The 27,127-nt window shown below is 41.6% G+C and overlaps 1 protein-coding gene across 1 annotated transcript in view; it reads left to right on the top strand.

Annotated features, from left to right (window-relative positions):
- The window catches only part of LOC139749254 (copper-transporting ATPase 1-like), a 364,429-nt gene that overhangs the window by 112,435 nt on the left and 224,867 nt on the right, over nt 1-27,127 (top strand). Inside the window, exon 7 of the mRNA XM_071662991.1 lies at nt 7,057-7,224. Within this exon, the coding sequence (XP_071519092.1) occupies nt 7,057-7,224 (168 nt within the window). The remainder of the gene's footprint in view (nt 1-7,056; nt 7,225-27,127) is intronic.

The raw sequence follows: 27,127 nt of genomic DNA, 5'->3' as shown, positions 1-27,127 counted from the left end.
TGAAGAGGGTGGTGAGAGTAAGTGAGCTTGGGAAGGAGACCTGTGTGAGGAAGTACCAGGAGAGACTGAGTACAGAATGGAAAAAGGTGAGAACAATGGAAGTAAGGGGAGTGGGGGAGGAATGGGATGTATTTAGGGAATCAGTGATGGATTGCGCAAAAGATGCTTGTGGCATGAGAAGAGTGGGAGGTGGGTTGATTAGAAAGGGTAGTGAGTGGTGGGATGAAGAAGTAAGAGTATTAGTGAAAGAGAAGAGAGAGGCATTTGGACGATTTTTGCAGGGAAAAAATGCAATTGAGTGGGAGATGTATAAAAGAAAGAGACAGGAGGTCAAGAGAAAGGTGCAAGAGGTGAAAAAAAGGGCAAATGAGAGTTGGGGTGAGAGAGTATCATTAAATTTTAGAGAGAATAAAAAGATGTTCTGGAAGGAGGTAAATAAAGTGCGTAAGACAAGGGAGCAAATGGGAACTTCAGTGAAGGGCGCAAATGGGGAGGTGATAACAAGTAGTGGTGATGTGAGAAGGAGATGGAGTGAGTATTTTGAAGGTTTGTTGAATGTGTTTGATGATAGAGTGGCAGATATAGGGTGTTTTGGTCGAGGTGGTGTGCAAAGTGAGAGGGTTAGGGAAAATGATTTGGTAAACAGAGAAGAGGTAGTGAAAGCTTTGCGGAAGATGAAAGCCGGCAAGGCAGCAGGTTTGGATGGTATTGCAGTGGAATTTATTAAAAAAGGGGGTGACTGTATTGTTGACTGGTTGGTAAGGTTATTTAATGTATGTATGACTCATGGTGAGGCGCCTGAGGATTGGCGGAATGCGTGCATAGTGCCATTGTACAAAGGCAAAGGGGATAAGAGTGAGTGCTCAAATTACAGAGGTATAAGTTTGTTGAGTATTCCTGGTAAATTATATGGGAGGGTATTGATTGAGAGGGTGAAGGCATGTACAGAGCATCAGATCGGGGAAGAGCAGTGTGGTTTCAGAAGTGGTAGAGGATGTGTGGATCAGGTGTTTGCTTTGAAGAATGTATGTGAGAAATACTTAGAAAAGCAAATGGATTTGTATGTAGCATTTATGGATCTGGAGAAGGCATATGATAGAGTTGATAGAGATGCTCTGTGGAAGGTATTAAGAATATATGGTGTGGGAGGCAAGTTGTTAGAAGCAGTGAAAAGTTTTTATCGAGGATGTAAGGCATGTGTATGTGTAGGAAGAGAGGAAAGTGATTGGTTCTCAGTGAATGTAGGTTTGCGGCAGGGGTGTGTGATGTCTCCATGGTTGTTTAATTTGTTTATGGATGGGGTTGTTAGGGAGGTAAATGCAAGAGTTTTGGAAAGAGGGGCAAGTATGAAGTCTGTTGGGGATGAGAGAGCTTGGGAAGTGAGTCAGTTGTTGTTCGCTGATGATACAGCGCTGGTGGCTGATTCATGTGAGAAACTGCAGAAGCTGGTGACTGAGTTTGGTAAAGTGTGTGGAAGAAGAAAGTTAAGAGTAAATGTGAATAAGAGCAAGGTTATTAGGTACAGTAGGGTTGAGGGTCAAGTCAATTGGGAGGTGAGTTTGAATGGAGAAAAACTGGAGGAAGTGAAGTGTTTTAGATATCTGGGAGTGGATCTGGCAGCGGATGGAACCATGGAAGCGGAAGTGGATCATAGGGTGGGGGAGGGGGCGAAAATTCTGGGGGCCTTGAAGAATGTGTGGAAGTCGAGAACATTATCTCGGAAAGCAAAAATGGGTATGTTTGAAGGAATAGTGGTTCCAACAATGTTGTATGGTTGCGAGGCGTGGGCTATGGATAGAGTTGTGCGCAGGAGGATGGATGTGCTGGAAATGAGATGTTTGAGGACATTGTGTGGTGTGAGGTGGTTTGATCGAGTGAGTAACGTAAGGGTAAGAGAGATGTGTGGAAATAAAAAGAGCGTGGTTGAGAGAGCAGAAGAGGGTGTTTTGAAGTGGTTTGGGCACATGGAGAGAATGAGTGAGGAAAGATTGACCAAGAGGATATATGTGTCGGAGGTGGAGGGAACGAGGAGAAGAGGGAGACCAAATTGGAGGTGGAAAGATGGAGTGAAAAAGATTTTGTGTGATCGGGGCCTGAACATGCAGGAGGGTGAAAGGAGGGCAAGGAATAGAGTGAATTGGAGCAATGTGGTATACCGGGGTTGACGTGCTGTCAGTGGATTGAATCAAGGCATGTGAAGCGTCTGGGGTAAACCATGGAAAGCTGTGTAGGTATGTATATTTGCGTGTGTGGACGTATGTATATACATGTGTATGGGGGGGGGGTTGGGCCATTTCTTTCGTCTGTTTCCTTGCGCTACCTCGCAAATGCGGGAGACAGCGACAAAGTATAATAAAAAAAAAATAATAATAATAATGATAAGCAATTTCCTTAGCGTCCTCAATAGATTTATCTCTAGCCTTAAATTATTCTTCTTTTACCTTCATTGATGCTACTGTTTTAGACCAGTATTATATCTGTTATATGTTATTCCTAATATTGCCTTTCTAATAGACTTTCATTCATGCTCATTCCTTTAAATTTCTTCGCACCACAAATCCTACTCACATCTTTATTCTATATCTATCCTAATTCCAAGTTTATTGCACAAATTATCCATTTCTTTTATTCTTGTTTTTTACCACTCCTGACCTATATAAACTTCATGGTGCATTTGGCTTCGGGTAAAGGCTGTAGAAGGAGAGTGCAGTTTTGTTGAATTATGATTTAAGAAAGTTGGATTTGGAGAAAAATAGTGTCAAGGAAGCTGAACCTTCTTGAAAAAAAACAGTGATTATTGAAGAGCAGAATATTATTACAAAGTTCTGAATGAAAAAATAAGAAAAGAGGGTTGACGTAAATACAATAAAAAAAATGGTTGACTTAGATACAATAAATGCAAATGATGATATCTTGACAAAAAGTAATGAAAATCTAAAGGAGAATAATGAGCTATTTTGGAAGAAGCTGAGTATGTATGTGTGTGTGTAAATACCTATTTGTACTGTACATGGAGGGAGTTTTATGCTCATGGGGCTGCATCTCATGAACATTCTCAACAGGCATATATCTTGAATGTATTTGTGATGTCTGCATTATCCCTGTCCTCAGTCACTCTTCCATTCACCCACCTCTCATATACTGTAAAAGTGCTTCTTACATCTTTTTAGAAAGTCTTTTACTTAATTTTTTGTTATGCCCTCTAGTTGCTCTATCCCTGTATTTGTAATGTCTGCATTAACCATGTCCTCAGTCATTCTGCTCCATTCACCCACCACTCATGTACTATAAAAGTACTTCTTACATCTTTTTAGGATTTTTTTTTTTACTTAATTTTTTTTTATGCCCTCTTGTTTCTCTATCCCTACCTTTCCTGAAGGACTGATTACTTTCCATGCCATCGAGTTGTTTTAAAATCTTAAAGGTTGTGATCAGTACATCTCTCACTCCTCTTTTCCACAGTGGTCAAATATAAGGCATATAGCCTTTCCCTGTAACTTAGCTCCCTTAAATTTAGTACCATCTTTGTTGCTTTCCTTTGGACTTTTTCTCTTAGCTCTTTAAATAGATAAACATTTAAATAGATAAACAGCTGATAAAGAATGGCTTACTGAATTCAGGCAGCCTGTTGGTTGCAAATAAACTGTTGAGAAATTTCAGAATTGCTTTCTCAACTATACTCTTTTTTTACCACACATTTCTCTTACCCTTTCATTACTCACCTGATCAAACCACCTTATACCAAATACTGTTCTCAAACATTTCATTTCTTACACATCTACCCTCCTATGAACAGCCTTATCTATAGCCCATGTCTTGCTTTCATATAATGTTGTTGGGCCGACTATTCCTATAGACATTCCTATTTATGTCCTCTTACATAACGTTTTCTCTTTCCACACATTCTTTAGGTTTCCCAGAACCTTCACACTCCATCCACCCTGTGACACTTCTTCATCCACAGTTCCATTTGCTACCATGTCCACTCCCAGGTATGTAAAACACTTCAACTCCAATTTTTCTCCATTCACACTCACACCCCAACCAACCTCATCCCTACTAAACTTGATAACCTTACTTTTATTCACATGTACTCTTAACTTCCTCCTTTTGGACACTCTTCCAAACTCAGTTACCAATTTCTGCAGTTTCTCTCTCAAATCTGCCTCTAACTGAATCACCTTGCAGGCCCTCTCATCCCCCACAGTCTGCATGCTCGCCCCTCTCTCCAATACTCTCGCATTTAAGTCTCTTACCACCCCATCCATAAACAGATTGATCAATCATGGTGACATCACACATTCCTGCTGCAGACTAGCCTTACTTGGAACCATTCACTTTCCTCTTTTCCTATTCATACAAGAGCCTTACACCCTTGATAAAAATTTCTCATTGATTCGAGCAGCTTTCCTCCCACAAGTCATCTCTATCAGCCCTATCACATGCTTTCTCCAAGTCCATAAATGCCTCATACAAATCCATCTTTTTTTTCTATAGTATTTCTCTCACACATAAAGCAAACAATTGAACCACCAATCGCCTTCTGAAACCTCACTGCTCCTCCCAAATCTGATGGTCTGTACATGCCTACACTTTCTCCATCAGTACACTCCCAAACAACTTTCCAGGTATACTCTATAAACTCATATCTGTGTTGTTTTAAGACTCACCTTTATCTCCCTTGTCTTTATACATTGGGACTATATATGCATTTTGCCAATCCTCAGACATCTGACCATGATTCATAAAAACAATGAAAATCCTTACCTACCAGTCAACGACACAGTAACCACCTTGCCACGTTTCATCTTACATAAAGATTTTCCCACCTCCTCTCTCTTCCCCAAACCACTCTCCATTAGCCACTCTATCATCAAACATTCAGTAGTCCTTTATAATACTCACTCCATCTCCTCCTTTTATTCATCATTACATGTTATCACTTCCCAATTTGCCCCCTTTTCCGATGTTCCCACTGATTTCTTGTTTTTTGCACAATTATTTACTTCCAGGACATCTTATTTCTCCCTAAAGTTTACTAATACTTGCTCACCTCAACTCTTATTTACCCTCCTTTTTCATCCCTTTCTCTTTTTTCTTTCATACTTGTTTGCCATTCTTGCATTACCGAGTTAGTGCTAGAACTAATGAAGAAAAGTCCACATTTGCTCACATCCATTCTCTATCTGTCATGTGTAATGCACCAAAACCACGGCCCCCTATCCACAACCATGCCCCATGGATATTTCCACTGTGTACTCAGGCTGCTTCATATGTCTTGATTCAATCCATAGACAGCACATAAACTCCTGTGTACCTTGACACTCCATCCATATCTCTCTATTTTGTGCATATCTTTCGCCCTCTTACATATTCAGGTCCCAAGCACTCAAAATCTGTTTCACTTCATCCTTCAATCTTCTTGTCTTTTCCACTTCTAACTTGTAATAATCTTTGTTTCCTCACTCTTTCTCTGCATGTTTCTAAACCTTTCATAAATATATACCTTACTTTTCTTCCCAAGGAGTCCCCTCTGTCTGGCTTCTGCAGCACTCAAGAAACGGGCCACATCCACCGGTCAGGACCATTGGTCATATAGTGTTGTAATGTTGTGTGCAGATAGTGCATCGCAATTGAGTAGTAATTGCTAAATGTGTACTTTCTTGAAGGGACAAGGGGTATGTTAGAATAGTTTGATGATGGTTGATGTCTGAAGCATAAGTAGGAGAGTGTGACATGCATTTGTCTGGGGAATGTGGATTCTGATGGGTGTAGGTCTGGTGGATTGGAGTTTTGTCCGTGTTATATTTGTTGGGGGTGGAAGACCTTTGAGTAGAGATTTCTGAAATGCAAGGCTGGGATAAGTTTTTTATTTCTGCTCAGGGGTTGATGGTTTGTTATAATATGGTTTAGGTGAGAGATTTAGTGTTACTGTATGGGACTGAGTGCTGAGCATGTTGAGGTGAGGCTGTATTGGGAGGATCCCAATTTCGTTTTGAAGATGTTTATGGTTATGATGTTATGGTTATGAGGCAGTCATTGACTGCTGAGTGCGCTATTTTGCATGGTTTGCAGCATTGTTATGTTTGCTTTTGAAAGGGTTGAAGACCAGGCAGATGAGCCATAGTTTAAAGTGGAGTGGATGAACCATTTGTATAGGCTGTTGAGGGAGTCTTTTTCTTGTCCAAGGCTGGTACTAGTTAAGTGTTTTGTGTGGCAATTAGTTTGTATGTTGCTTATTTTTAATGGTATTGGTGTGAGGAGTGAATGTCGTGTGTGTGGTATATGATGCTTAGAACAACTGTTGTTTAGCTTGGATGGAAAGGCTATCCATTGAAGGTAGTGAGCTGGATTCATGCCTGCCTGGGGTTAAAAGAGTGATTGAAGACTTTTGTGAAGATGCTGACATTCTGTTTTGGGTGAACCATTCTTCCATTTATATAATGTAATGCTCCATGTTTGGTGTTGCTATTGTGGTGTAAGGGTGTTTTAATGTTATGTTGAGGTTGCCTGCATATAAAAGGAACTTCATGTTGAGGTTTGCCTAAGGTAATGGGAGGCCATGTCAGAAGAGATTTAAGAGAGCTGGAGAAAGAATTGTAGAGTTTAAGTGATTTAGAGGTGAAGCCATTGTGAGTGACGGCTGTCAAAGTTAGGAATAGATTGATTTGCTTCTTGTGATGGTGAAGTGCCATCGAAGGGTGAATGTTGTCCTCTAGTGATCAATTTTAAAAGCAAGAAAGATCTTGTGTTTTCATGGTTCCTAATGAGTTTGTTTTCTGATGATTGGTTAGTTAGGATGATTTAGTGCCTACTAGTTATGCACTTATAGGCTTGCCTTTTGATTGAATGGTCAAGCATAATGCATGGACAGGATGTAGGAAGCTCTTGTATCTTCAGTTTACTTCTGTTTCAGTTCAGATAAGAGTGTGTTGGCTCAAAATTGATTTTTGAACTTTTTTTTTGAAATTGGAAGCATTTCATCTTTTCTTGTAAACAAGAGATATTTTGTTTTGTACAGTTCTTACATTTATGTCTCATGTGTATATTTGGCAGTGAAATCTGCAAAATCATCTCAAGAAGGAAGTATCGAAAACTTTTGGCAAGAGAATGCAGCCTTTGAAGTGGATGAAGCCGATATGGAGAAGTGTTTCCTTCGTATCACTGGCATGACTTGTGCCTCGTGTGTTGCTGCTATTGAGAAGCATGCTAAAAAAATTCATGGTAAGAAACCACAAGCTGTATCTGTATATCTGTCATATACCTGGATCCAGTAAACTGTCTCATATCTTTATCTGAAATACCACAGTAGAATGTCTTGCAGATATACATATTGCTTTATGTTTCACATTACTCTTACACAACATTTAGATGGAATTTATACTCAGATAACTTGAAGCACTGTTGTGAAGATACTGCTGTAATGGTCGAAGACCTTTTTAATGAGTGTATGATGAAAAAATGAAAACTTTATGGAAGTGCAGTGTTTACAAGATTTTGATTTTGAAATATGATGGGAAGTAAATGAACCTCTGCATATGATTTGATGCCAAAGAGGTGAGGAAATGTGACAGTGGGTGATGAAAAAAGAGAAATTTATATGAAGGCCTTTTAATCAGGATATTCAAATTAGAACTTTATTATTGATATATATTTATTTATTTTGCTTTGTCGCTGTCTCCCACGTTTGCGAGGAAGCGCAAGGAAACAGATGAAAGAAATGGCCCAACCCACCCTCATACACAATGTATATACATTATTTTTTTTTTTTTTTTTTTTTTTTATTATACTTTGTCGCTGTCTCCCGCGTTTGCGAGGAAGCGCAAGGAAACAGACGAAAGAAATGACCCAACCCACCCCCATACACATGTATATACATACGTCCACACACGCAAATATACATACCTACACAGCTTTCCATGGTTTACCCCAGACGCTTCACATGCCTTGATTCAATCCACTGACAGCACGTCAACCCCGGTATACCACATCGCTCCAATTCACTCTATTCCTTGCCCTCCTTTCACCCTCCTGCATGTTCAGGCCCCGATCACACAAAATCTTTTTCACTCCATCTTTCCACCTCCAATTTGGTCTCCCTCTTCTCCTTGCTCCCTCCACCTCAGACACATATATCCTCTTGGTCAATCTTTCCTCACTCATCCTCTCCATGTGCCCAAACCACTTCAAAACACCCTCTTCTGCTCTCTCAACCACGCTCTTTTTATTTCCACACATCTCTCTTACCCTTACGTTACTCACTCGATCAAACCACCTCACACCACACATTGTCCTCAAACATCTCATTTCCAGCACATCCATCCTCCTGCGCACAACTCTATCCATAGCCCACATTATTATTGATATTATTTATTATACCCAATCACTGTTTCCTGCATCAGCGAGGTAGCACCAGGAAACAGGTGAAGAATGGCCCATCCACTCATATACAGTGAGGTAGCACCAGGAAACAGGTGAAGAATGGCCCATCCACTCATATACGCACACATATTGGAGCTGGAAGGATGTAGTGAAAAAGATTTTGAGTGATTGGGGCCTCAACATACAGGAGGATGAAAGGCATGCAAGGAATAGAGTGAATTGGAACAATGTGGTATACCGGGGTCGACGTGCTGTCAGTGGATTGAACCAGGGCATGTGAAGCATTTGGGGTAAACCATGGAAAGTTTTGTGGGGCCTGGATGTGGAAAGGGAGCTGTGGTTTCGATGCATTATACATGACAGCTAGAGACTGAGTGTGAACGAATAGGGCCTTTGTTGTCTTTTCCTAGCGCTACCTCGCGCACATGGGCGGGGAGGGGGTTGTCATTTCAAGTGTGGCGGAGTGGCAACAGGAATGAATAAGGGCAGACAGTATGAATTATGTACATGTGTATATATGTATATGTCTGTTTGTGTATATATTTATGTATACGTTGAGATGTATAGGTATGTATATGTGCATGTGTGGTCGTGTATGTATATACATGTGTATGTGGGTGGGTTTGGCCATTCTTCTGTCTGTTTCCTTGCGCTACCTCTCTAAAGCGGGAGACAGCGACAAAGTATAATAATAATAATGAAAAATGTGTATGTGGGTGGTTGGGACATTCTTTGTCTGTTTCCTTGCACTACCGCACTGATGCGGGAAAGAGTGGTTAATTATAATGAAAATAAAGTCAAGGGTTAATGAGAGGACAAGAGCAAGGGAAGGAGTAGCACTACTCCTGAAGCAGGAGTTGTGGGAATATCTGATAGAGTGTAAGAAAGTAAACTCTAGATTAATGTGGGTAAAACTAAAGTAGATGGAGAGAGATAGGTGATTATTGGTGCCTATGCATATGGTCATAAGGAAGATTAGCTGTGTGAGTGTGTTAGCAGCTTTGATGCACGAGACCGGGTTATAGTGATGGGTGATTTGAATGCAAAGGTGAGTAATGTGGTAGTTGAGGGTATAATTGGTGTACTTGGGGTGTTCAGTGTTCTAAATGGAAATGGTGAAGAGCTTGTGGATTTGTGTGCTGAAAAAGGACTGGTGATTGGGAATACCTTGTTTAAAAAGAGAGATATACATAAGTATATGTATGTGAGTAGGAGAGATGGCCAGAAGGTGTTATTGGATTGCATGTTTATTGATAGGCTTGTAAAAGAGAGAGTTTTGGATGTTGATGTACTGAGAGGGGCAGCTAGAGGTATGTCTGATCACCATCTTCTGGAGGTAAAGGTGAAAATTTTTAGAGGTTTTCAGAAAAGAAGATAATTTTTTGGGAGAAGAGAGTGGTGAGAGTAAGTGAGCTTGAAAAGGAGACGTGTGAGAAAGTACCAGGAGAGATTTAGTGCAGAATGGCAAAAGTTGAGAGCAAATGATGTAAGGGGAGTGAGGGAGGAATGGGATGTATTTAGGGAAGCAGTGCTGACTTGAACAAGACACATGTGACATGAGAAAGGTGCAGATTAGAAAGGGAAGTGAATGGTGGGATGAAGAAATAAGATTGTTAGTGAAAGAGAAGAGAGAGGCATTTGGATGATTTTTGTGGGGAAGTAGTGCAAATGACTGGGAGATGTATAGAAGTAAGCGGCAGGAGGTCAAGAGAAAGTTGCAAGAGGTGGAAAAGAGGGCAACTGAGAGTTAGGGTGAGGGAGTATCATTAAATCTTAGGGAGGATAAAAAGATGTTTTGGAAGGAGGTAAATAAAGTGTGGAAGACAAGAGAACAAATAGGAACATGAAGGTGGGCAAGGGGGCAAATGGGGAGGTAAGTAGTGATGAAGTGAGAAGGAGATGGAGTGAATATTTTGAAGGTTTGTGAAATATGTTTGATGATAGAGTGGCAGATATATGGTGTTTTGGTTGGGGTGGTGTGCGAAGTGAGAGGGTCAAGGAGAATGGTTTGGGTGAGAGAGAAGAGGAATGAAGGCTTTGCAGAAGATGAAAGCTGTTAAAGCAGCGAGTTTGGATGGTATTGCAGTGGAATTTATAAAAATAAGGGGTGACTGTGTTGTTGATTGGTTGGTAAGGATATTCACTGTAATTATGGATCATGATGAAGTGCCTGAGGATTGGCAAAATGCATGCATAGTGCCATTGTACAAAGGCAGAGGGGATAAAGGTGAGTGTTCAAATTACAGAGGCATAAGTTTGTTGAGTATTCCTGGGAAATTATATGAGAGGGTATTGATTGAGAGGGTTAAGGCATGTACAGAGCATCAGATTAGGGAAGAGCAGTGTGGTTTCAGAAGTGGTAGAGGATGTGTGGATCAGGTGTTTGCTTTGAAGAATGTGAGAAATACTTAGAAAAACAGATAGATTTGTATGTAGCATTTATGGATCTGGAGAAGGCATATGATAGGGTGGATAGAGATGCTTTGTGGAAGGTTTTAAGAATATATGGTGTGTTAGGTAAGTTGCTAGAAGTAATGAAAAGTTTTTACCAAGGATGTAAGGCATGTGTATGAGTAGGAAGAGAGAAAAGTGATTGGTTCCCAGTGAATGTCAGTTTGTGGCAGGGGTGCGTGATATCTCCATGGTTGTTTAATTTGTTTATGGATGGTGTGGTTAGGGAGGTGAATGCAAGAGTTTTGATGAGAGGAGCATGTATGCAGTCTGTTGTGGACGAGAGGGCTTGGGAAGTGAGTCAGTTCTTGTTCGCTGATGATACAGCTTTAATGGCTGATTCAGTTGAGAAACTGCAGAAGTTGGTGACTGAGTTTGGTAAAGTGAGTGTGTGAAAGAAGAAAGTTGAGAGTAAGTGTGAATAAGAGCAAGGTTATTAGGTTCAGTAGGGTTCAGGGACAAGTTAATTGGGAAGTAAGTCTGAATGGAGAAAAAATGTAGGAAGTGAAGTGTTTTACATATCTGAGAGTGGACTTAGCAGTGGATGGAACCATGAAGTGGAAGTGGGTCACAGGGTAGGGGAGGGAGCAAAGGTTCTGGGAGTGGACTTAGCAGTGGATGGAACCATGAAGTGGAAGTGGGGGGTGTCAATCTTTCCTCACTCATTCTCTCCATGTGCCCAAACCATTTCAAAACACCCTCTTTTGCTCTCTCAACCACACTCTTTTTATAGCCACACATCTCTCTTACCCTTTCATTACATACTCGATCAAACCACCTCACACCACATATTGTCCTCAAACATCTCATTTCCAGCACATCCACCCTCCTCTGCACAACTCTATATATAGCCGATGCCTCGCAACCATATAACATTGTTCAAACCACTATTCCTTCAAAAATACCCATTTTTGCTCTCCGAGATAATGTTCTCAACTTCCACACATTTTTCAACGCTCCCAGAACTTTCGCCCCCTCCCCCACCCTATGATTCACTTCCACTTCCATGGTTCCATCCGCTGCCAAATCCACTGCCAGATATCTTAAACACTTCACTTCCTCCAATTTTTCTCCATTCAAACTTACCTCCCAATTGACTTGTCCCTCAAACCTACTGTACCTAATAACCTTGCTCTTATTCACATCTACTCTTAGCTTTCTTCTTTCACACACTCTACCAAACCGGTCACCAGCCTCTGCAATTTCTCACACGAATCAGCTACCAGCGCTGTATCGTCAGCGAACAACAACTGACTCACTTCCCAAGCTCTCTCATCAACAACAGACTGCATACTTGCCACTCTTTCCAAAACTCTTGCATGCACCTCCCTAATAACCCCATCCATAAACAAATTAAACAACCATGGAGACATAAGCACCCCTGCCACAAGCCAACATTCACTGAGAACCAATCACTTTCCTCTCTTCCTACTCGTACACATGCCTTACATCCTCGATAAAAACTTTTGACTGCTTCTAACAATTTGCCTCCCACACCATATATTCTTAATAACTTCCACAGAGTATTTCTATCAACTCTATCACATGCCTTCCCCAGATCCAAAAATGCTACATACGAATCCATTTGCTTTTCTAAGTATTTCTCACATACATTCCTCAAAGCAAACACATGATCCTCACATCCTCTACCACTTCTGAAACCACACTGCTCTTCCCCAATCTGATGCTCTGTACATGCCTTCACCCTCTCAATCAATACCCTCCCATATAATTTCCCAGGAATACTCAACAGACTTATCCCTCCATAATTTGAGCACTCACTTTTATCCCCTTCGCCTTTGTACAATGGCACTATGCAAGCATTCCGCCAATCCTCAGGCACCTCACCATGAGTCATACATACATTAAATAACTTTACCAACCAGTCAACAATACAGTGATGATGAGTTTGAGAAGATATATTCTATTGGATCTAAGTTAAAGTACCCTAGATCTTTCATTGATAAATCCCTTAAGTTAGCAAAGAAATCATTTTATAGAGTTGAGCCCAAACCTCCAAATTGACACCAAGATTCTTTTAGTTCTCCCTTTTAATAATAATTTCACTTTGCTTCCCATGCTGCTTAAATCCTTTAATGTGAATGTTACCTTTAGCAACAATAATACTATAAAGAATATCTTAATCAGGAATTCACCAGAAAATTCTCTTGGTTGCATCTATAAAGTCACTTGTGGAAACTGTGATAAATTTTATGTTGGTCAGACTGCTAAGGATCTTTCTGTTAGACTTAAGCAACATAAATATAGTATAAGAACAGAACAAGAATCAAATGCCTTGTTTAATCATGTTAAAAAAATGTGATCATTGTATTGACTGGAATAACACCATCTCAGTTATTAACTCTAACTCTATTACCAAGAGAAATATCATTGAATCTTCTATCATTAAATACACAAAGAATTATAATCTTAATATTAGTGATGGTCTATACAAATTAGATAACTTTATTGTTGATAAGATTTGTAAAATGATAAGTTTATGAACGCTCGTTGTATGTTTTTGACAATCACATGTTTACCAAATGGCGTCCTAGCTTCGTCTCTTTGATGTATATCAACTGACTGTTATATTTCTCTCTTTTGTCTCCCTTGATGATGTGATTATTACACGAAAGTGCACTTGGGAACTTTTCGTGTTTCATTTTCCCTGTGGACTCATAGGAATGTGTATATATGTATATGTCTGTGTGTGTATATATATGTGTAAATTGAGATGTATAGGTATGTATATTTGCGTGTGTGGACGTGTATGTATACACGTGTATGTGGGTGGGTTAGGTCATTCTTTCGTCTGTTTCCTTGCGCTACCTTTTCCTTGCGGGAAACAGCGACAAAGCAAAATATAAAAAAATAAAAAAAAAAATATATATATATATATATATATATATATATATATATATATATATATATATATATATATATATATATATATATATTTTCCCGCGTTTGCGAGGTAGCGCAAGGAAACAGACGAAAGAAATGGCCCAACCCCCCCCCATACACATGTATATACATACGTCCACACACGCAAATATACATACCTACACAGCTTTCCATGGTTCACCCCAGACGCTTCACATGCCTTGATTCAATCCACTGACAGCACGTCAACCCCGGTATACCACATCGCTCCAATTCACTCTATTCCTTGCCCTCCTTTCACCCTCCTGCATGTTCAGGCCCCGATCACACAAAATCTTTTTCACTCCATCTTTCCACCTCCAATTTGGTCTCCCTCTTCTCCTCGTTCCCTCCACCTCCGACACATATATCCTCTTGGTCAATCTTTCCTCACTCATTCTCTCCATGTGCCCAAACCATTTCAAAACACCCTCTTCTGCTCTCTCAACCATGCTCTTTTTATTTCCACACATCTCTCTTACCCTTACGTTACTCACTCGATCAAACCACCTCACACCACACATTGTCCTCAAACATCTCATTTCCAGCACATCCATCCTCCTGCGCACAACTCTATCCATAGCCCACGCCTCGCAACCATACAACATTGTTGGAACCACTATTCCTTCAAACATACCCATTTTTGCTTTCCGAGATAATGTTCTCGACTTCCACACATTCTTCAAGGCCCCCAGAATTTTCGCCCCCTCCCCCACCCTATGATCCACTTACGCTTCCATGGTTCCATCCGCTGCCAGATCCACTCCCAGATATCTAAAACACTTCACTTCCTCCAGTTTTTCTCCATTCAAACTCACCTCCCAATTGACTTGACCCTCAACCCTACTGTACCTAATAACCTTGCTCTTATTCACATTTACTCTTAACTTTCTTCTTCCACACACTTTACCAAACTCAGTCACCAGCTTCTGCAGTTTCTCACATGAATCAGCCACCAGCGCTGTATCATCAGCGAACAACAACTGACTCACTTCCCAAGCTCTCTCATCCCCAACAGACTTCATACTTGCCCCTCTTTCCAAAACTCTTGCATTTACCTCCCTAACAACCCCATCCATAAACAAATTAAACAACCATGGAGACATCACACACCCCTGCCGCAAACCTACATTCACTGAGAACCAATCACTTTCCTCTCTTCCTACACGTACACACACACACACACACATATATATATATATATATATATATAGGTTTGTTGAATGTGTCTGATGACAGAGTGGCAGATATAGGGTGTTTTGGTCGAGGTGGTGTGCAAAGTGAGAGGGTTAGGGAAAATGATTTGGTAAACAGAGAAGAGGTAGTAAAAGCTTTGCGGAAGATGAAAGCCGGCAAGGCAGCAGGTTTGGATGGTATTGCAGTGGAATTTATTAAAAAAGGGGGTGACTGTATTGTTGACTGGTTGGTAAGGTTATTTAATGTATGTATGACTCATGGTGAGGTGCCTGAGGATTGGCGGAATGCGTGCATAGTGCCATTGTACAAAGGCAAAGGGGATAAGAGTGAGTGCTCAAATTACAGAGGTATAAGTTTGTTGAGTATTCCTGGTAAATTATATGGGAGGGTATTGATTGAGAGGGTGAAGGCATGTACAGAGCATCAGATTGGGGAAGAGCAGTGCGGTTTCAGAAGTGGTAGAGGATGTGTGGATCAGGTGTTTGCTTTGAAGAATGTATGTGAGAAATACTTAGAAAAGCAAAGGGATTTGTATGTAGCATTTATGGATCTGGAGAAGGCATATGATAGAGTTGATAGAGATGCTCTGTGGAAGGTATTAAGAATATATGGTGTGGGAGGCAAGTTGTTAGAAGCAGTGAAAAGTTTTTATCGAGGATGTAAGGCATGTGTACGTGTAGGAAGAGAGGAAAGTGATTGGTTCTCAGTGAATGTAGGTTTGCGGCAGGGGTGTGTGATGTCTCCATGGTTGTTTAATTTGTTTATGGATGGGGTTGTAAGGGAGGTGAATGCAAGAGTCCTGGAAAGAGGGGCAAGTATGAAGTCTGTTGGGGATGAGAGAGCTTGGGAAGTGAGTCAATTGTTGTTCGCTGATGATACAGCGCTGGTGGCTGATTCATGTGAGAAACTGCAGAAGCTGGTGACTGAGTTTGGTAAAGTGTGTGGAAGAAGAAAGTTGAGAGTAAATGTGAATAAGAGCAAGGTTATTAGGTACAGTAGGGGTGAGGGTCAAGTCAATTGGGAGGTGAGTTTGAATGGAGAAAAACTGGAGGAAGTGAAGTGTTTTAGATATCTGGGAGTGGATCTGTCAGCGGATGGAACCATGGAAGCGGAAGTGGATCATAGGGTGGGGGAGGGGGCGAAAATTTTGGGAGCCTTGAAAAATGTGTGGAAGTCGAGAACATTATCTCGGAAAGCAAAAATGGGTATGTTTGAGGGAATAGTGGTACCAACAATGCTGTATGGTTGCGAGGCGTGGGCTATGGATAGAGATGTGCGCAGGAGGATGGATGTGCTGGAAATGAGATGTTTGAGGACAATGTGTGGTGTGAGGTGGTTTGAGCGAGTAAGTAACGTAAGGGTAAGAGAGATGTGTGGAAATAAAAAGAGCGTGGTTGAGAGAGCAGAAGAGGGTGTTTTGAAATGGTTTGGGCACATGGAGAGAATGAGTGAGGAGAGATTGACCAAGAGGATATATGTGTCGGAGGTGGAGGGAACGAGGAGAAGAGGGAGACCAAATTGGAGGTGGAAAGATGGAGTGAAAAAGATTTTGTGTGATCGGGGCCTGAACATGCAGGAGGGTGAAAGGAGGGCAAGAAATAGAGTGAATTGGAGTCATGTGGTATACAGGGGTTGACGTGCTGTCAGTGGATTGAAGCAAGGCATGTGAAGCGTCTGGGGTAAACCATGGAAAGCTGTGTAGGTATGTATATTTGCGTGTGTGGACGTGTGTATGTACATGTGTATGGGGGGGGGGGGGGTGGGCCATTTCTTTCGTCTGTTTCCTTGCGCTACCTCGCAAACGCGGGAGACAGCGACAAAGTATAAAAAAAAAAGAAAAAAAAATATATATATATATATATATATATATATATATATAATTTTATATATATTTTTTTTTCTTTTCATACTATTCGCCATTTCCCGCATTAGCGAGGTAGCGTTGAGAACAGAGGACTGGGCCTTTGAGGGAATATCCTCACCTGGCCACCTTCTCTGTTCCCTCTTTTGGAAAATTAAAAAAAAAGCGAGAGGGGAGGATTTCCAGCCACCCGCTTCCTCCCCTTTTAGTCGCCTTCTACGACATGCAGGGAATACGTGGGAAGTATTCATTCTCCCCTATCCCCAGGGATAATATTTTATATATATAAATATTTATTTTGCTTTGTCGCTGTCTCCCGCTCCTGCGAGGTAGTGCAAGGAAACAGACAAAAGAAATGGCCCAACCAACCCCCACACACATGCACACACACACACGTCCACGCACGCAAACGTACACACCCACACATCCCAACGTACACACATATATACACATACAGACATACACATATACACACATGCACACAATTCACACTGTCTGCCCCTACTCACCCCCATCGCCACCCCTCCACGCACGGAATAACATCCCCCTCCCCCCTCATGTGCGCGAGGCAGCACCAGGAAAAGACAAGAAAGGCCCCATTCGCTCACACTCAGTCTCAAGCTGTCATGCAATAATGCCCAAAACCACAGCTCCCTTTCCATATCCAGGCCCCACAGAACTTTCCATTGTTTACCCCAAACACTTCACATGCCCTGATTCAATCCATTGACAGCACGTTGACCCTGGTATACCACATCGATCCAATTCACTCTATTCCTTGCCTGCCTTTCACCCTCCTGCATGTTCAGGCCCCGATCACTCAAAATCTTTTTCACTCCATCTTTCCACCTCCAATTTGGTCTCCCACTTCTCCTCGTTCATTCCACCTCCGACACATATGTCCTCTTGGTCAATCTTTCCTCACTCATTCTCTCCATGTGACCAAACCATTTCAAAACACCCTCCTCTGCTCTCTCAACCATGCACTTTTTATTTCCACACATCTCTCTTACCCTTACATTACTTACTCGATCAAACCACTTCACACCACATATTGTCCTCAAACATCTCATTTCCAGAACGTCCACCCTCCTGCGCACAACTCTACCCATAGCCCACGCCATGCAACCATACAACAATGTTGGAACCACTATTCCTTCAAACTTACCCATTTTTGCTTTCGGAGATAATGTTCTCGACTTCCACACATTCTTCAAGGCTCCCAGGATTTTCGCCCCCTCCCCCACCCTATGATTCACTTCCGCTTCCATGGTTCCATCTGCTGCTAGATCCACTCCCAGATATCTAAAACACTTTACTTCCTCCAGTTTTTCTCCATTCAAACTTACCTCCCAGTTGACTTGACCCTCAACCCTACTGTACCTAATAACCTTGCTCTTATTCACATTTACTCTTAACTTTCTTCTTTCACACTTTACCAAACTCAGTCACCAGCTTCTGCAGTTTCTCACATGAATCAGCCACCAGTGCTGTATCATCAGCGAACAACAACTGACTCACTTCCCAAGCTCTCTCATCCACAACAGACTGCATACTTGCCCCTCTTTCCAAAACTCTTGCATTCACCTCCCTAACAACCCCATCCATAAACAAATTAAACAACAACGGAGACATCACACACCCCTGCCGCAAACCTACATTCACTGAGAACCAATCACTTTCTTCTCTTCCTACATGTACACATGCCTTACATCCTCGATAAAAACTTTTCACTGCTTCTAACAACTTGCCTCCCACACCATATATTCTTAGTACCTTCCACAGAGCATCTCTATCAACTCTATCATATGCCTTCTCTAGATCCATAAATGCTACATACAAATCCATTTGTTTTTCTAAGTATTTCTCACATACATTCTTCAAAGCAAACACATGATCCTCACATCCTCTACCACTTCTGAAACCACACTGCTCTTCCCAATCTGATGCTCTGTACATGCCTTCACCCTCTCAGTCAATTCCCTCCCATCAGTTTTCCAGGAATACTCAACAAACTTATACCTCTGTAATATGAGCACTCACTCTTATCCCCTTTGCCTTTGTACAATGGCACTATGCAAGCATTCCGCCAATCCTCAGGCACCTCACCATGAATCATACATTAAATAACCTTACCAACCAGTCAACAATACAGTCACCCGCTTTTTTAATAAATTCCACTGCAATACCATCCAAACCTGCTGCTGCGCTTTCATCTTCCAGAAAGCTTTTACTAACCCATTCCTCTGTTTACCAAATCATTTTCCCTAACCCTCTCACTTTGCACACCACCTCGACCAAAACAAGGTGGAGTGGGTAGATTAGAAAGGGTAGTGAACAGTGGAAGAAGAAAGTTGAGAGTAAATGTGAATAAGAGCAAGGTTATTAGGTTCAGTAGGGTTCAGGGACAAGTTAATTGGGAAGTAAGTCTGAATGGAGAAAAAATGTAGGAAGTGAAGTGTTTTAGATATCTGGGAGTGGATCTGTCAGCGGATGAACCATGAAGTGGAAGTGGGTCACAGGGTAGGGGAGGGAGCAAAGGTTCTGGAGTGGACTTAGCAGTGGATGGAACCATGAAGTGGAAGTGGGGGGTGTCAATCTTTCCTCACTCATTCTCTCCATGTGCCCAAACCATTTCAAAACACCCTCTTCTGCTCTCTCAACCATGCACTTTTTATTTCCACACATCTCTCTTACCCTTACATTACTTACTCGATCAAACCACTTCACACCACATATTGTCCTCAACATCTCATTTCCAGCACATCCATCCTCCTGCGCACAACTCTATCCATAGCCCACATTATTATTGATATTATTTAATTATAGCCCACTCACTGTTTCCTGCATCAGCGAGTAGCACCAGGAAACAGGTGAAGAATGGCCCATCCACTCATATACGCACACATATTGGAGCTGGAAGGATGTAGTGAAAAAGATTTTGAGTGATTGGGGGCCTCAACATACAGGAGGATGAAAGGCATGCAAGGAATAGAGTGAATTGGAGTCATGTGGTATACAGGGGTTGACGTGCTGTCAGTGGATTGAACCATGAAGTGGAAGTGGGTCACAGGGTAGGGGAGGGAGCAAAGGTTCTGGAGTGGACTTAGCAGTGGATGGAACCATGAAGTGGAAGTGGGGGGTGTCAATCTTTCCTCACTCATTCTCTCCATGTGCCCAAACCATTTCAAAACACCCTCCTCTGCTCTCTCAACCATGCACTTTTTATTTCCACACATCTCTCTTACCCTTACGTTACTCACTCGATCAAACCACCTCACACCACACATTGTCCTCAAACATCTCATTTCCAGCACATCCATCCTCCTGCGCACAACTCTATCCATAGCCCACATTATTATTGATATTATTTGATTATACCCAATCACTGTTTCCTGCATCAGCGAGGAGCACCAGAAACAGGTGAAGAATGGCCCATCCACTCATATACGCACACATATTGGAGCTGGAAGGATGTAGTGAAAAAGATTTTGAGTGATTGGGGGCCTCAACATACAGGAGGATGAAAGGCATGCAAGGAATAGAGTGAATTGGAGTCATGTGGTATACAGGGGTTGACGTGCTGTCAGTGGATTGAACCATGAAGTGGAAGTGGGGGGTGTCAATCTTTCCTCACTCATTCTCTCCATGTGCCCAAACCATTTCAAAACACCCTCTTCTGCTCTCTCAACCATGCACTTTTTATTTCCACACATCTCTCTTACCCTTACGTTACTCACTCGATCAAACCACCTCACACCACACATTGTCCTCAAACATCTCATTTCCAGCACATCCATCCTCCTGCGCACAACTCTATCCATAGCCCACGCACTCGCACCATACAACATTGTTGGAACCACTATTCCTTCAAAAATACCCATTTTTGCTCTCCGAGATAATGTTCTCGACTTCCACACATTCTTCAAGGCTTCCCAGGATTTTCGCCCCCTCCCCCACCCTATGATTCACTTCCACTTCCATGGTTCCATCCGCTGCCAGATCCACTCCCAGATATCTAAAACACTTCACTTCCTCCAGTTTTTCTCCATTCAAACTTACCTCCCAGTTGACTTGACCCTCAACCCTACTGTACCTAATAACCTTGCTCTTATTCACATTTACTCTTAACTTTCTTCTTTCACACACTTTACCAAACTCAGTCACCAGCTTCTGCAGTTTCTCACATGAATCAGCCACCAGTGCTGTATCATCAGCGAACAACAACTGACTCACTTCCCAAGCTCTCTCATCCCCAACAGACTTCATACTTGCCCCTCTTTCCAAAACTCTTGCATTTACCTCCCTAACAACCCCATCCATAAACAAATTAAACAACCATGGAGACATCACACACCCCTGCCGCAAACCTACATTCACTGAGAACCAATCACTTTCCTCTCTTCCTACACGTACACATGCCTTACATCCTCGATAAAAACTTTTCACTGCTTCTAACAACTTGCCTCCCACACCATATATTCTTAATAACTTCCACAGAGTATTTCTATCAACTCTATCATATGCCTTCTCTAGATCCATAAATGCTACATACAAATCCATTTGTTTTTCTAAGTATTTCTCACATACATTCTTCAAAGCAAACACCTGATCCACACATCCTCTACCACTTCTGAAACCACACTGCTCTTCCCCAATCTGATGCTCTGTACATGCCTTCACCCTCTCAATCAATACCCTCCCATATAATTTACCAGAATACTCAACAAACTTATACCTCTGTAATATGAGCACTCACTCTTATCCCCTTTGCCTTTGTACAATGGCACTATGCAAGCATTCCGCCAATCCTCAGGCACCTCACCATGAATCATACATTAAATAACCTTACCAACCAGTCAACAATACAGTCACCCGCTTTTTTAATAAATTCCACTGCAATACCATCCAAACCTGCTGCTGCGCTTTCATCTTCCAGAAAGCTTTTACTACCTTCTTCTCTTTTACCAAATCATTTTCCCTAACCCTCTCACTTTGCACACCACCTCGACCAAAACAAGGTGGAGTGGGTAGATTAGAAAGGGTAGTGAACAGTGGAAGAAGAAAGTTGAGAGTAAATGTGAATAAGAGCAAGGTTATTAGGTTCAGTAGGGTTCAGGGACAAGTTAATTGGGAAGTAAGTCTGAATGGAGAAAAAATGTAGGAAGTGAAGTGTTTTACATATCTGAGAGTGGACTTAGCAGTGGATGGAACCATGAAGTGGAAGTGGGGGGTGTCAATCTTTCCTCACTCATTCTCTCCATGTGCCCAAACCATTTCAAAACACCCTCCTCTGCTCTCTCAACCATGCACTTTTTATTTCCACACATCTCTCTTACCCTTACGTTACTCACTCGATCAAACCACCTCACACCACACATTGTCCTCAACATCTCATTTCCAGCACATCCATCCTCCTGCGCACAACTCTATCCATAGCCCACATTATTATTGATATTATTTGATTATACCCAATCACTGTTTCCTGCATCAGCGAGGAGCACCAGAAACAGGTGAAGAATGGCCCATCCACTCATATACGCACACATATTGGAGCTGGAAGGATGTAGTGAAAAAGATTTTGAGTGATTGGGGGCCTCAACATACAGGAGGATGAAAGGCATGCAAGGAATAGAGTGAATTGGAGTCATGTGGTATACAGGGGTTGACGTGCTGTCAGTGGATTGAACCATGAAGTGGAAGTGGGGGGTGTCAATCTTTCCTCACTCATTCTCTCCATGTGCCCAAACCATTTCAAAACACCCTCTTCTGCTCTCTCAACCATGCACTTTTTATTTCCACACATCTCTCTTACCCTTACGTTACTCACTCGATCAAACCACCTCACACCACACATTGTCCTCAAACATCTCATTTCCAGCACATCCATCCTCCTGCGCACAACTCTATCCAAAGCCCAGCCTCGCAACCATACAACATTGTTGGAACCACTATTCCTTCAAAAATACCCATTTTTGCTCTCCGAGATAATGTTCTCGACTTCCACACATTCTTCAAGGCTTCCCAGGATTTTCGCCCCCTCCCCCACCCTATGATTCACTTCCACTTCCATGGTTCCATCCGCTGCCAGATCCACTCCCAGATATCTAAAACACTTCACTTCCTCCAGTTTTTCTCCATTCAAACTTACCTCCCAGTTGACTTGACCCTCAACCCTACTGTACCTAATAACCTTGCTCTTATTCACATTTACTCTTAACTTTCTTCTTTCACACACTTTACCAAACTCAGTCACCAGCTTCTGCAGTTTCTCACATGAATCAGCCACCAGTGCTGTATCATCAGCGAACAACAACTGACTCACTTCCCAAGCTCTCTCATCCCCAACAGACTTCATACTTGCCCCTCTTTCCAAAACTCTTGCATTTACCTCCCTAACAACCCCATCCATAAACAAATTAAACAACCATGGAGACATCACACACCCCTGCCGCAAACCTACATTCACTGAGAACCAATCACTTTCCTCTCTTCCTACACGTACACACACACACACATATATATATATATATATATATAAATATATATATATATATAATATATATATATAATATATATATATATATAATATATATATATAATATATATATATATATATATATAAATATATATATATAATATATATATATATATAAATATATATATATATATAATATATATATATATATAAATATATATATATATAATATATATATATAATATATATATATATATAAATATATATATATATATATAAATATATATATATATAGGTTTTGTTGAATGTGTCTGATGACAGAGTGGCAGATATATGGTGTTTTGGTTGGGGTGGTGTGCGAAGTGAGAGGGTCAAGGAGAATGGTTTTGGGTGAGAGAGAAGAGGAATGAAGGCTTTGCAGAAGATGAAAGCTGTTAAAGCAGCGAGTTTGGATGGTATTGCAGTGGAATTTATAAAAATAAGGGGTGACTGTGTTGTTGACTTGTTAATATGGATTTTAAATATATGTATGGATCATGGTAAGTTGCTTGAGGATTGGTAGAATGCCTGTATAGTTCCACTGTATAAAGGCAAAGGGGATAAAGGTGAGTGTTCAGACTACAGACATATAAGTTTGTTGAGTGTGCCTAGTAAATTTTATGAGAGGGTATTGATTGAGAAGGTGAATGCTTGTACAGAGCATCAGATTAGGGAGGAGCAGTGTGGTTTCAGAATGGTAGAGGGTATGTGGATCGGTTGTTTGCTTTAAACAATGTGTGTGAGATATATATAGAAAAATAGATGGATTTGTATGTTGCATTTGTAGATCTGAGAAAGGTATATGATAGGGTTTATGGAGATGCTTTATGGAAGATCTTAAGAATATATGGTATGTGAGGAAAGCTGCTGGAAGCAGTAAGAAGTTTTTATCAAGGTTATAAGGCTTTTGTATGAGTAGGAAGAGAGGAAAGTGATTGGTTCCCAGTGAATGTCAGTTTGTGGCAGGGGTGCGTGATATCTCCATGGTTGTTTAATTTGTTTATGGATGGGGTTGTAAGGGAGGTGAATGCAAGAGTCCTGGAAAGAGGGCAAGTATGAAGTCTGTTGGGGATGAGAGAGCTTGGGAAGTGAGTCAATTGTTGTTCGCTGATGATACAGCGCTGGTGGCTGATTCATGTGAGAAACTGCAGAAGCTGGTGACTGAGTTTGGTAAAGTGTGTGGAAGAAGAAAGTTGAGAGTAAATGTGAATAAGAGCAAGGTTATTAGGTTCAGTAGGGTTCAGGGACAAGTTAATTGGGAAGTAAGTCTGAATGGAGAAAAAATGTAGGAAGTGAAGTGTTTTACATATCTGAGAGTGGACTTAGCAGTGGATGGAACCATGAAGTGGAAGTGGGGGGTGTCAATCTTTCCTCACTCATTCTCTCCATGTGCCCAAACCATTTCAAAACACCCTCTTCTGCTCTCTCAACCATGCACTTTTTATTTCCACACATCTCTCTTACCCTTACGTTACTCACTCGATCAAACCACCTCACACCACACATTGTCCTCAACATCTCATTTCCAGCACATCCATCCTCCTGCGCACAACTCTATCCATAGCCCACGCACTCGCACCATACAACATTGTTGGAACCACTATTCCTTCAAAAATACCCATTTTTGCTCTCCGAGATAATGTTCTCGACTTCCACACATTCTTCAAGGCCCCAGAATTTCGCCCCCTCCCCCACCCTATGATTCACTTCCACTTCCATGGTTCCATCCGCTGCCAGATCCACTCCCAGATATCTAAAACACTTCACTTCCTCCAGTTTTTCTCCATTCAAACTTACCTCCCAGTTGACTTGACCCTCAACCCTACTGTACCTAATAACCTTGCTCTTATTCACATTTACTCTTAACTTTCTTCTTTCACACACTTTACCAAACTCAGTCACCAGCTTCTGCAGTTTCTCACATGAATCAGCCACCAGTGCTGTATCATCAGCGAACAACAACTGACTCACTTCCCAAGCTCTCTCATCCCCAACAGACTTCATACTTGCCCCTCTTTCCAAAACTCTTGCATTTACCTCCCTAACAACCCCATCCATAAACAAATTAAACAACCATGGAGACATCACACACCCCTGCCGCAAACCTACATTCACTGAGAACCAATCACTTTCCTCTCTTCCTACACGTACACACACACACACACACACACACACACACACACACACACACACACACACACACACACACACACACACACACACACACACACACACACACACACACACACACACACACACACACACACACACACACACACACACACACACACACACACACACACACACACACACACACACACACACACACACACACACACACACACACACACACACACACACACACACACACACACACACACACACACACACACACACACACACACACACACACACACACACACACACACACACACACACACACACACACACACACACACACACACACACACACACACACACACACACACACACACACACACACACACACACACACACACACACACACACACACACACACACACACACACACACACACACACACACACACACACACACACACACACACACACACACACACACACACACACACACACACACACACACACACACACACACACACACACACACACACACACACACACACACACACACATATATATATATATAATTTTATATATATTTTTTTTTCTTTTCATACTATTCGCCATTTCCCGCATTAGCGAGGTAGCGTTGAGAACAGAGGACTGGGCCTTTGAGGGAATATCCTCACCTGGCCACCTTCTCTGTTCCCTCTTTGGAAAATAAAAAAAAAAAAAAAAAAAAAAAAAAAAAAAAAACACTTCACTTCCTCCAGTTTTTCTCCATTCAAACTTACCTCCCAGTTGACTTGACCCTCAACCCTACTGTACCTAATAACCTTGCTCTTATTCACATTTACTCTTAACTTTCTTCTTTCACACACTTTACCAAACTCAGTCACCAGCTTCTGCAGTTTCTCACATGAATCAGCCACCAGTGCTGTATCATCAGCGAACAACAACTGACTCACTTCCCAAGCTCTCTCATCCCCAACAGACTTCATACTTGCCCCTCTTTCCAAAACTCTTGCATTTACCTCCCTAACAACCCCATCCATAAACAAATTAAACAACCATGGAGACATCACACACCCCTGCCGCAAACCTACATTCACTGAGAACCAATCACTTTCCTCTCTTCCTACACGTACACATGCCTTACATCCTCGATAAAAACTTTTCACTGCTTCTAACAACTTGCCTCCCACACCATATATTCTTAATAACTTCCACAGAGTATTTCTATCAACTCTATCATATGCCTTCTCTAGATCCATAAATGCTACATACAAATCCATTTGTTTTTCTAAGTATTTCTCACATACATTCCTCAAAGCAAACACATGATCCTCACATCCTCTACCACTTCTGAAACCACACTGCTCTTCCCAATCTGATGCTCTGTACATGCCTTCACCCTCTCAATCAATACCCTCCCATATAATTTACCAGAATACTCAACAAACTTATACCTCTGTAATATGAGCACTCACTCTTATCCCCTTTGCCTTTGTACAATGGCACTATGCAAGCATTCCGCCAATCCTCAGGCACCTCACCATGAATCATACATTAAATAACCTTACCAACCAGTCAACAATACAGTGAAGATGAGTATGAGAGATATATTCTATTGGATCTAAGTTAAAGTACCCTAGATCTTTCATTGATAAATCCCTTAAGTTAGCAAAGAAATCA

The sequence above is a fragment of the Panulirus ornatus genome, chromosome 6, assembly GCF_036320965.1.
Source record: "Panulirus ornatus isolate Po-2019 chromosome 6, ASM3632096v1, whole genome shotgun sequence".
NCBI lineage: Eukaryota > Metazoa > Arthropoda > Malacostraca > Decapoda > Palinuridae > Panulirus > Panulirus ornatus.
The sequence above is the reverse complement of the archived record's forward strand: the minus strand, read 5'-3'. Positions and strand labels throughout refer to the sequence as shown.